Source organism: Delphinus delphis, chromosome 6 (genome assembly GCF_949987515.2).
Source record: "Delphinus delphis chromosome 6, mDelDel1.2, whole genome shotgun sequence".
Classification (NCBI taxonomy): domain Eukaryota; kingdom Metazoa; phylum Chordata; class Mammalia; order Artiodactyla; family Delphinidae; genus Delphinus; species Delphinus delphis.
Genome location: NC_082688.1, coordinates 1,979,548 through 1,991,775, shown reverse-complemented (window position 1 = coordinate 1,991,775; position 12,228 = coordinate 1,979,548). Strand labels below are relative to the sequence as shown.

The following is a 12,228-nucleotide window of genomic DNA, read 5'->3' as shown; positions in this document are numbered from 1 at the left end:
CTGGGCCCGTGAGCCATGGCCGCTGAGCCTGTGCGTCCGGAGCCTGTGCTCCGCAACGGGAGAGGCCACAACAGTGAGAGGCCCACGTACCGCAAAACAAAACAAACAAAAAAAAGTGTTGTTGGGTTCTGTTTGATAATATTTCAGTTAGTATTTTTACATTGATACTAAAAAATGAGATTGGTCTCTAACTTAATTGTCAGGGTTTGAAAATAAAGTCCTAACTTCATAAAAATGATGGGACGTTTCCTCAATTTTCTAGCTTTCAAACTAACTGTTCCTTAAAGTTGTGCTAGATTTTCACTGTAAAACTGCCTGGAAGTGGTGTTTTTTGGGGCAGAAAATAACTCTTTAATAATTTCTTTTTTCTAGTTTTTCTACGAAATTAGTCCATTAACATAACTCTTTCACTGTGGTTGAGTAACTTACATTTTCCTAGAAAATTACCTATTTCAGGGAAATTTTCATTTTTTTCCTGTGGGGTTAAGTAAACCTTTTTCTTTCTAATGGTTTTTTACTTTCTTCTCCTTTTGTGGTTATTTTCACAATAGCATTTATTATTTTGTGTATTTTTCCTTTTTTAATTAGGTTACCTAATGGTATATCTATTTTATTGATAGCTTTGAAGAATTACCACTTCATCAAGTATATCATTCTTCTTTCTAATTCAGTAATTTCTCCTTTTATATTTGCAACTTCTTCCTTATTCTCTCATGTTTAGTTTGTGTTTTCCCCCTCATTTTCCTGTGCTACGGCTAATTAATCTCTTGTCGTTCTTTTTGTTTATTGAAATTATTTTTAGGACAGCGGGTTCTCCTGCGTTGTCTGGTTCCCCCAGATTCTGATATGCTATGTCTTCCTTTTGATGTCCTAATATTCTTCAATTTTCTCTTTTAACTCAAGCGTTGCACTGCAACTCCTCACCTTCTTGCAGTAAACAGGAACCATGGAATAGTCTAGCTCATAAAGGGGGGAGCTTCTGATTTTCATCACCCTAAAACATGAGCTGCAGCCTCAGAAAGTGTCCCTTTGCCTGGATCGTCCTCTGTGTGTCGAGTCCATCTGGTGGGGGAGGGAAGCTGGGGGGACAACATGGACGTGTGTTCAGGACTCTGAGTCCCACTTTGACTCTGTGGGTAAATATATATCAGCACCACCTCAAAGCCGTAATTACCACCTGCAGCCCGGAGCACTAGGGCTCACCTCTTTCCTGCCTTACTCGGTTGATTATGAAACTTAGCTGCCTCTCTGCCTTCACTTGGGGTTGTTGGCAAGTCCCAGATGGAGCTAAAAACCGAGCCAGTGAGACACAAGGACCCATTGTGAGGAACTGCCTGAGGGGTCTGCAGAGCCTGGCAGGCACAGGGCTCAGCCTGGGCTCAGGTGGATGGCCCCACGCGAGGACTAGGAAGGCCCTGGGAGGAGGAAGTGACGTCCTGTTCCAGAGCCAGCTTCTGGCTGACCTGGCTCAAGGCCAACCTTGGCCACTAACAACGGGTGTATTTAGGTCATGTACTTGGTACTATGTATCTCGTTCCTGTCACTTCTGTGAAAGGCAAAAGTGACAATGTACATGAAAGCACCTTGGAAAATCACAGGGATCATGAGAATGAGAAGCTAAATGGCCCATCCAATATGAGTTAAGGAAGCCATTCATCCATGTAACCCCCCACGCAGCCATGCATCCATCCACCTACCAATCCATCCATCCACCCATCCATCCATCCACCCATCCATCCACCCACCCATCCACCCACCCATCCACCCATCCATCCATCCATCCACCCACCCATCCATCCATCCATCCATCCACCCACCCATCCATCCATCCATCCGTCCATCCACCCATCCATCCACCCACCCATCTATCCATCCACCTATCCACCCACCCATCCATCCACCCATCCATCCATCCTCCACCCACCCATCCACCCACCCATCCATCCATCCATCCATCCACCCACCCATCCACCCATCCATCCACCCATCCATCCATCCATCCATCCCTTCATCCATCCAGACTGTGCATTGTTTTAATCCACCAATAGGAACCTCCCAGGGCTGCCCCTCCCCGCTCACACAAGCCTTCGGCCGCCTCACTTGCCTCAGTCTCTGCTTCTTGCCTCTTGGGGTTGACTCTCACCTTGGGGGCAGTGTACACCCTCCTCCAGCAATCCTGAAGCAGGCCTTGCCCAAAGATGGGGCTCCAGACTCCTAGAGGTCCCAATCATAGCAGAAGAGATGGAAGCAGGGCTGGATCCTGGACAAGCTCGGGGATGAAGGAGGCAGCTGCCCACGCTTGGGACACCTAGAGCCGGCCTGAGGGGGTGGCACTGGGAAGGGGAACAAGGGCCATGGGGGTTGTACCAGAGCCATGTGGGCACCCCGGCCCTTCCCACAGATGACGACATGGGAGCAAGATGGTGGGGGGGGTCCTTGTGCCGCCCCCTCATGGGGCACACGGCAGCCCCGGGCGTGCACACTCAGGTGGTGTGTGAACTGGGTGCACACACACGGGGACAGCTTGTGCAGGGGACCCATCAGGAGTGTGGTGAAATGAGCCCCCGGTGTGGGGCAGAGGGTCACCCCCTGGCACATGTCCCTGGGTCATGGCTGGCATGGGGGTCTCCAGACCCCGGCCGACCCACGGGCCCGCCCTCCAGGACACAGCTGTCCTCAGTGCTGGCTCTGACCTGTCCTTGTCCAAGAGCCCGACCCAGGAAGTGTTCCTGACACTGGCGGCCAGCCTGGACCCACACCCTAGACCCTTCCTGCCTGGGGCCAAGCAGGAACTGTCCAGGCCCAGGGACACAGGGCACCTTCCTGCTTGGCCTCGGATGGAAGTCAGTGATACTGTCACAGAAAGCGGGCCTCAGGCTGTCCTGGAAGACAGTGTCTTCGTGGCCCCAAGGATGAGTCACAGGGCATTCGGGGAACCGCATGGCCTCCTCCTATATAAGGCCCCAAGCCCTCTGCCTCGGAATTCCCTTCTCTCCAGAGCTCAGAAGTGCCACCACGGCTGCAGCCATGAAGAGTCTCCTGCTCGCCCTGGGCTTGGCCCTCGTGTGTGGCGCCCAGGCTGCCCACATTCCCAATAAAGTGGAGGGTCTGGACATAAGAGAGGTATGGGGGTGGGCCCCGGGGGCTGGGGTCAGGGGCTGCGAGGGCACAGGAAAGCCTGGACCGCAGAAGTCTAACACGGGTCAAAATGAGGCCATAGCATTGGGGGACCACTTCATCCCCCAGATGTTGGAGGGACTTGTCTCTCTCCAGCCACTTGGTTCCCAGATGCTCCTGTTTCCCTCTCCCTCCCGGGGTGGAGTCGTCCTCGAAGTTGCCACACCTGGATGGGGGCTGACTTAGGACTGCGCTGGGGGTTCGGCAGAGATGGGGGTTGTTCCAAATATGCAAGAACTCCCCACTCAGGTGTCATCACAGAGCTGGTGATCCCCAGGTGCACCTGGAACCCTAGCGTATCACGCTTCCTGAGAAACCCGGGCACATAGGAGACTCGGCGTGGCCCGGTTGAGGCGGGACTGAGAGCCCACTGTGGGGCTAGGGTCCCCTTCCCGGAGTGCAGCTCAAGGTCCCTCCCCAGGTGGCAGGGACGTGGCACTCCGTGGCCATGGCGGCCAGCGACATCTCCCTCCTGGATGCCGAGAGCGGCCCCCTGAGAGTGAACGTGGAGGAGCTGAGGCCCACCCCCCAGGGCGACCTGGAGATCATCCTGCAGAAATGGTGGGTGAGCCCCGCCCGCCGTGACACGGCACCACCCCTTCCCCGGGGCTGCGGGCCAGCGGGGGCAGCTCCAGGACTGGTGGGCGGTGGGCAGGGCTCCAGGTGGGCCCCAGCTGCACTGTGGGCGGGGCCGGGGCCCCAGGGACGGGGAAACAGGGCTTGGAGGTTCTCGGTCCCCTTGGAGCCCTGCCCAGGGGCTGTGGGGCAAGAGGCGGCTACAGAGCGGCCCCGGGGTCAGTGTGGGGAGAGGCCTGTGTGGAGCCACTGGGCAGCTGCAGGCTTGGGTCCTCAGGGCCTGGGCAGTTTCCACCATGAGCCCCACCTGCCCCCAGAGTGGGGGAGCCGGGGCGTCGGGGAATTCTGGGTCATGATGAGACCAGTATTCTTGGAAACACTGTGTCCAAAGCCCCATGCAGACAGGGTCAGTTCTGAGCTGCCACATGCCTTCGGCCACCAGCCAGCTCTCCTGTGGGGTTCCTGGCTGACTCTGTCTGCCCCATTGTCAACTTCCTGAGTCACCCGCTTGGGTCCAAGTAGGGCCTCTTCCACTCAGGCCAGCACCTGGTGACGGTGCTTTGGATGGCCCAGGTGTCCTCCTGCCCTGAGGACACTTCCCGGAGCACAGCTCCTGTCCCTCTGCAGGGTTTGTGAATGACCCCCACCACCATCTGGCTTTTCAGGGAAAACCAAAAGTGTGTTGAGAAGACCATCCTGGCTCAGAAGACCGAGGACCCTGCTGTATTCAAGGTCGACGGTGAGTGCCCCCAGCCCGGGCCCCATGCTCCCTTGGGGTAACCCCAGCACATGCGGGGCGTCACCTGACGCTCTGAGACGCTCGCCATCCCACCATCTGGGCAGCAGGAGTCGGGCTTGAGTGTGTGGCCTCGTCCTGTGCACCAGGCCCTGCTTCTCCCACCCTGTGGAAGGTACTCTCAGAGGGACAAGGCCTGGGATCCCCATGCTTTCCTGCCCCTTCTGCACCCCCTGCTTGGTGTAGATGGAAGGAAGCGGGTATGTATCCTGTGCACCCAGGGGTGGGTTGGGGGGGGACACGTTTCTCGGGGGCTCCTTAAAAATATCCAAACAAACCAGACCTGTGGGCAGGCACACTGTGCATTTGCCTCTCCAGCCTGAACCCTGCTTCTGGAACATTCCAGGCCTCACCTCCCTCACCCCAGCCCTGGCAGCCTCCCTGGGACACATCCCTGGGCCCTCAGATCCGCCCCACCCCCAGGGCCCACCAGCCCCATCTCTAATCCACAGTCTGTTTTTTGTCACGTCCTCTTTCTGAGAGGCAGTAGGTGGGGTGGGGACAGTCTCATCCTGCCACATCTGGGCCCAGCAGCAGATGGGGGCGGGGAGCCACCTAGCCCCACGCCCGAGGTTCTCATTCCTCACCTGCAGGGCCTCAGGTCTACCTGGGAAATCGGCAGGACTTTCCAAAGAGCCTTCCCTCCATCACCATCATGTAAATCCAGCCAGGACAAGGGCCCCGAGGGTGCGGGGTCTCCACGTTCTCCCCCCGAAGGACAGAGGCGTCGCTGCCCCTCCTCTTGAAATATCGTCCCTTCTTTCTTCCACTCTTTGGTGTCGCGTATAACCCCAGACTCCAGTGGGGCTCCAATCCTGGCATCTTTTTGATCGCTCACAGACCTGGGAGCCTGCCCCATCGAGGGGGGCTAGCTGGGATTTAGTGCCTGGGGGTGTGGATGAATAAGTGACTGAATTAATGCCACGTCCAGGACATAGGGGAGCAGAGTTTGGCCAAGCGGGCAGTAGGCATGGACAGCGGCTTCACTGTAGCATCAACATTTAAGAGCTGTTTCCAGTCTCGGCCTGAGTGCGGACGGGCTGGTCTCGCCCAGACGGTGCGGCTCGGAGAGTCCCCACTGGGGGTCCATAAAACTTGTGCTGCCGGTGGTGGGTTTCTGGCACCCAGTAGGGAGGGCGTCCCCTCGGTGTCCGGGAGCAGATATTCCGAGCCCAGTGGCTGCCGTGGGAAAGAGCGCTCCCAGGCGATGATCCGGGTGCCCCGACGGACATGGTGGAGGGACTCAGACAAGATTTCAGGCTTCATTTCGGCCCCTTTTCCAGATCACGGGGAAAGAAAGATTTCCGTGCTGGACACAGACTACACCACCTACATGATCTTCTGCATGGAGGCCCCCACGCCCACCGATGAGCACGGCGCGATGTGCCAGTTCCTGTGTACGTGGCTGACCCCGTGGGGCGCGTCCAGAGGGGCCACTCCTCGTCAGAGACGTGGCCTTTGGTCAAGCTGTGAATAAGGGACGCTCAAGACTCCCCCGCACCTTCCTGGCCCCTGGTGGGAGGAGGGGGAGAGGGGCTGCCTCGCTGGCCCCTACAGGTCATGCTAGCGAAGGTCCCAGCCGTGGCGCCCGACACTGGCCGCCAGATGTGGGGTGACGTGCAGGGCAGGAGATGCTTGGGACAAGGTCCAGGACAGGCCAGCGGGACTGACACAGGAGGCTCGGGGGTTTCTCCCTGCGTGGAGGGGCCTCACCGACCAGCTGGTACAAGTAGCTAATATTCATCAACAGTCTTATAGGAGGAGATTCTTAACGACTTCAGAGCACTTTCAGTTATGCAACCAGCTTTAAAGGGAGATTTTCTGACCAAAGTAAATATACGGGCGATGCTCCCAAGGTGGCCATGGCGGGCAGTGGAGGCTCCTGGTCAAGTCAGTCAGCCCAGGGGGACTGGGGGAGACCAGGATAGGGGCGAGGCGGGTGCCTCTCCTCTGTGACCGTGCAGACCCCCAGCGCTGCCCCGGGAGGAGGAGGAGGGGGATGGGCCGGGGGGGCAGGGGGCGGGGCCCTGGAGGGCAGGGGGCGGGGCCCTGCAGACCACCCTGGGAAGCAGGGCTAGACCAAGCTCTACAGATCCCAGCGCATCAGTGCCTCCTTCCTGCGCTCGCTCCTGGGCGGGGGGGGGGCCTCAGGGTCCCCGAGCTCTCGGGGGGCGGGGGGAGCGGGGATGCCCCCAGGGACTGACCCCTCCCCCACAGCCAGGACCCTGCAAGTGGACAACGAGGTCTTGCAGAAATTCGAAAGAGTCCTGGAGTCTCTGCCCGAGCACATGCGGATCAACCTGGACCTGAGCCAGAGGAAGGGTGAACTTAGCCCTGCCCAGGGTGAGAATCAGGGGAGCATCTTCCCCCCTTGCTGGACCCCCATTCTCCCCACGGCTGCCGGGAGGAAGGGGGTGAGGGCGCAGCGCCCCCGAGGTGGGCCCCCTCCCCACCCCCTGCCAGACCCCTCTGTCCCCGGGGCGTCCAGTCCCGTCCTGACCCTTCCGCACGGCTCTCCCTCCCCCACAGAGCAGTGCCGCGTCTAGGTGAGCTCCTGCCGGCGCCCTGGGGGTAACGTAACCCCCCTGCCCCACATCCTGGGCATGTGCACAGGGTGGGGGTCTTGGTGGGGCCCGGGCTCCCCCATCAGGCCCTGGGGTCCCCCTGCGGGAATGGCTGGAAGCTGGGGTCTCTCCTGGCGACTGCCGAGCCGCTGGCCGCGTGCCCACTCTTGAGGGGTGGCCTTTGGGGAGGTCGTTTCCTGTGTCCTGGCCTCACTCGCTTGCTGACCTCCCCCTGTTCCCTCTGGGCAGGGCCGAGGGCCAAGGTGGAGGCCCCGGAAGCGGGCACCGGTGACAGACACTCCACCTGAGGGGGGAGGTGGGGGTCCCTCTCCCGAGGAGGGGCCGTCCTGCACCCCCAGGCCCAGCCCGGGGAGGGGGCGCTGGCGAGGGTCCAGCAGGTTCCCCAGGAATCACAGGAGAGCCCCGTGTCCATTTCAGGGCCCGGGAGCCTTGGCCCCTCTGGGGACAGATGACATCACCCCCACCTCCCCCACCAGCAGGGTCAGGAGGCACCAGGACCAAGGTCACCCCTCTTGGGACCCAGGCCCCTCCGGGCCCCACCTGGGGTCTCCTGCTCGGGGGCGTTCCTCCTTCAGCAATAAAGGCATGAACCAGTGCGCACTCCTGTCTGAGTCTTTCCTGGCCGATGCGCGTGGGCTGGGGACCCGGGCGGCTCAGGCGGTGACGCAGGGATGGGAAAGCTGGTACCTCCTCCAGACCCAGCCCTGAGCCCAGCGGGGCCCCAGCGGGACGCCTTGTCTGTGTCAGGCGGTGTTGGACACAATTTCCCTTTACTATTCATCCCACCTCTGTCGTCGTAGGGCTGCGGAAACCCTGTTTGCTGGTGGGACAGCTCACCCTGAAAATCATACATTTTCATTTAAATTTCTTGAAAAAGAAATGTCTTGGTACCTCCTGCCCTCCCTGGAGGTGGGGGTGTGTCAGAGCTCCAGGGTGGGTGGGGGCCTCAGGCTGCTCTGTGGGTGGGCGGATCCACAGGGACCAGCATCAAAGAGCAAGGCCACCCCCCCCCCGTTAGAGCTCAGGGTCACCCCCTGACGGGACCCGCGGCAGGGCTGAGCCCCGCCCCTGCCAAGAGAGAAATGGGGGCAACAACATTCAGGCATTTCAGCTTCCTAAGGCCCTGCACGGTGCTGACGTGGCTGCACAGCCACGGAACCCCCAGTCCCTACACCAGTTCAGGGGCAAAGCTGAACCGGGCCCCTGGCCATCGGCTCCACGCTCCAGCTCTAACCTGACACCGAACCCCTCCGATGGGAAAGCTCCCAGGTCTGGCTCCACAGACGAAAAGGATGGACAGGACGGCAGGGCAGGGCCTGGCCACAGGGTGGTGACAAGGCTGTGAGCCCGTTTCTGTGACTGCTGAGGGCAGCGGTCATCCTGGCTGTGCGCTGGTCAAGAGCACAGGCTGCAGGCCAGCCTGACGACGCCCTGCTGTCACCTCTCTGCATCCGTTCCCTACCTGTAAAGTGGAGAGTGCGGAAGGAGCGACCCCAGGGAGGCGTGGGTGAGGATGGAAGGAGAAGACAGCTCTCCTGCACCCAGAGCAGGGTCCACGCCCAGGAAGTGCGCAGCGACCACCGCCGCCCCAGTCCTGCCACCTGACCTTCCCCAACATCGCCACCACCCGCCAGGGCCTCAGTCTCCTCGGACGTCAGGGCCAGCCCGAGACGGTGTGACAGCCCCCCGGTGGGTTCTTCCTGCCACTAACATAGTCAATTGAAAGCGAGCAAAGCCAACTGTGGCAGAGTTTAATAGAAAACTTCCCCAAAAAACCGCGGCGGCTGGACTTCCAATGTGGACAAGATGGTGTGAGCCCATCTCCCCCTGCTCCTCCCTGCTAAGCACAATTATACAGCCTGGAAATTACACAAACGAAATCTGAAAAGCGGCAAAAGGAAGGCCAACTGGTTTGGGGCCCTGGGGTTGGGGGAGGGCACAGCGCAAGGTGTCACGTTCCCCCGACTCAAGCAAATAAGGTGACCCGGCCTGGTGTTTCCTGACCCAGCCAGGAAGGCAGCCAAGCTGGGACATTCCCCGCCTGGATCAAATGGGAGTCCCTCTGACGACACCAGGCGAGCCCAGCACCTGTGGCAAGGGAGCCCAACCGGGGCCCCTCCAGCAATGATTAGCCATGGGTTGCACTCCCTTTCCCACAGGAGAGCAGGCCTGAGATGGTCCTCCCCACTGGGAAACGCTGGCGGCCAGGCCTGAAGAAACCCTCCTCCCTTCAGGCAGCACGAGCAGGGACAGTGGGGGCCCAGGTAGCACCAGACACCCCTTTGTGGGGGTCAACATGGAGCCACAAAGGCTTTGGACATTAAACTGGAACCACAGTCCACAAGAATAGGCCAGGATAGTAGGAGGGAGACTGCTTACTGTGACTAAAAAAAACAACGTCAAGTAACACCCAGGGTCTCCTATCATAACAGGTACAATGTCAAGGATACAATCAAAAATCACCTGTCATACCAAACACCAGGAAAATCACAACCTGGGTGAGAAAAGACAATACAATGACACCAAAAGCAAGACGAATCAGTTGTCGACATTATCTGCTAGGGATTTGAAAGCAGCCTTTGTAAACATGCTTCAACAAGTGATTCCGAACACACTTGAAACAAGTGAAAACAGAAAATCTCACCAAAAACTGCAACCTACCATTAAAGAAATTAAAAGTTTAATTTCTGGATGGGCTCGGCAGTGGAGTGGAGACCCCCAATTCAAAACCGTAGGCAGGTTGAGAGTGAAAGGATGCAGAAAGATGTATCAGGCTAACGTTAATGAAAAGAAAGCAGGAGTGGCTATTTTAATAACCAATAAAGCATAGTTCCGAGCAAAGAGAATCACTACAGAGAGAGACATTACAGGGGACGAGGAGGACAGAAAAATTATTTGGAGAAACAGTGGCCCCAAATTCTCAAAATTAGATGAAAACTATAAATATACAGATTAAAGAAGCTCAACTAATATCAACCATGAAAAGCAGGAAGAAAACGACTCCAGGGCACAGAGAACAAATTAATCGAAACCAGTAACAGAGAAAAAAATTTGTGTAAAAAGGAACAAAGATGGTCGCACTTTTAAGAATGATTTTTGCTGTCAATGTTGGTTGTATATACTTCATGAGGTTAAAGAAAGTCCCTTCTGTTTCTATTTAGATAAAAGGTTCTGTTTTGGCTTGGTTTTAACCAGGAATTGCTGTTAAACTCTAACCAACGTGTTTTCTGCATTGAGGTGACCAAATAGTTTTTCTTTAACCGATTGAGGTTGTACATTGCATCAGTATGTTTTATAATGTCAGATGACCCTTACCTTGCGGGGGAAAAAACAATTAGTCACGAGAGATTGCTATCCAGCACTGGATTTGGTTTTCTCCCTGTGTTCTGGGGTACATTTTCCACTTAAGCTATAGGTCAAGCTTTCTTGTCCTCTCCTGTCTTTTTTTTTTTTTAAACACCAACTGGTCAGACTCATATGAGATGTATTTATCTCCCAAGTGATAGAGCTCAGGTCAACCATATTAGAAATAATGCCATACGGATGTCAATTAAAGTAGTGCTGTGTTCTTTAGTACTAGCCTTTGGTTGTTTCCACAGAAGGGATTGGCTCAGGAGCTATTAAACTAAAGGTATTCCCACTGCTATAAAAATGCTCCATAATTATTCAAATAATTATAATTTTAATAACTGTTAATTTTAAACAATTTTGCTCTGGTAAATGGCTTAGAAAATAGTTGTTTTCCAGAATTTAACACTGTTCAGCCAGCCATCTTCTTAGCAGCACACGAGGCTTTCTGTGACGTGGGGGGTATTGGTAAATGCTGGTCACGCACAGTTGGTTCACAACCACATTCCTTGCTCTGTGGCACCAATGTTTTCCTCAAGCCTGTCTTCTGAGCTTCATGTTACCCTTTGCTGAATTTTCCAAGGAGAAGGAGGAGAATCTGGTATAAGAAACGTGTGCTTCCCCAAAGAGACTCTGAATAGACCTTTCATCAGGACTGTCTCACCTGAAATTCCCTTCCTGCTGTTGGCCACTGCTGAGTCATAATCCCGAGGGGAAGTGTCTCTAGGGATAGAGGCAAAGACCCCGCAAGGGAGACCGAGAGGTTGTGGCCTTGGGCTCACCTCTGTTTCCAGTTGCGGTAGAAAGTCAGAGAGACTTCCTGAAAGAGTATTTTGCGATCTTTAAAAATCTTTGTTATTAGTGTGACCAAACCAAACTCAGGTCCGAGTGTCCACGTGCAGTAAATCCTATCTCCTGACACTGGTGTGTGATGAAGGAAGGGGTGGTGTTTATTGCAGGTGCCAAGCAAGGAGTCCAGGTAGCCATTGCTTAAAAGGTCAGAGCTCCCCAAAGTCTTTCAGGGAAAGATTTTTAAAGACAGGGTGAGGGAGGGGGGCTGTGGGGTGTGTGATTGGCTGGTGAACATTCTTCTGATTGGTTGGTGGTGAGGTCATCAGGAGTCAACGACATCAACCTTCTGGTTCCGACTGGTCTGGGGTCTATGTGCTTTGGGGCAGCGTACAGTTAACTTCTTCCACCTGGTGGAGGTTTCAGTACCTGCAAAACAGCTCAAAGGACATGGCTCAGAATATTATCTACAGCCCTTGAGGAGGAACTAAAGGTCCTTGGCTTTGTTTAATGGCTAAACTATTATAATTTTGACTTGTTTGACTGTTTTCCTTTCTTTCTGTAGTTTCTCACTTCTCTGATTAAATGTACTCTTTGGAACTCTGGGAAGGCCTAGGAGGCTAAACTTTTTCTACAAACAAGAGGCAAGTGGAGGACATGGGGGATGTGGGGGGAGTCTGTTCCGGGAAGGCCCCATAGGGTCCTGCTTGGTTACATTAGGACATTGGGGGTTTTTGACCCTTCCCCACGGGACATTGTTGATAGTACTTTTCCTGTTGCTATTTGAACTACAGTCCTGTAAACAACCCTTCATCAAAACTCCATCGTGCTTCCTCTTTATTCACTCACTCACGTGCCTATTCATTCCACAAACACGGACCCTGCTGGGGTGTGGAAAGAAATAACAAAAAGAGGGGGATGAGATAGAGTTGATCTAGGTCAGAGTCGTGAGCTCTA

The 12,228-nt window shown here is 55.6% G+C and overlaps 1 protein-coding gene across 1 annotated transcript; it reads left to right on the top strand.

Annotated features, from left to right (window-relative positions):
• The first annotated feature begins 3,027 nt into the window (after window positions 1–3,027).
• Window positions 3,028–7,421, top strand: LOC132426852 (beta-lactoglobulin-2-like). Its single transcript, XM_060013646.1, has 6 exons — window positions 3,028–3,123; window positions 3,599–3,738; window positions 4,419–4,492; window positions 5,833–5,946; window positions 6,767–6,892; window positions 7,363–7,421. The coding sequence occupies exons 1-6, from the start codon at window positions 3,028–3,030 to the stop codon at window positions 7,419–7,421; spliced, it is 609 nt and encodes a 202-aa protein (XP_059869629.1).
• The last annotated feature ends 4,807 nt before the right edge of the window (window positions 7,422–12,228 follow it).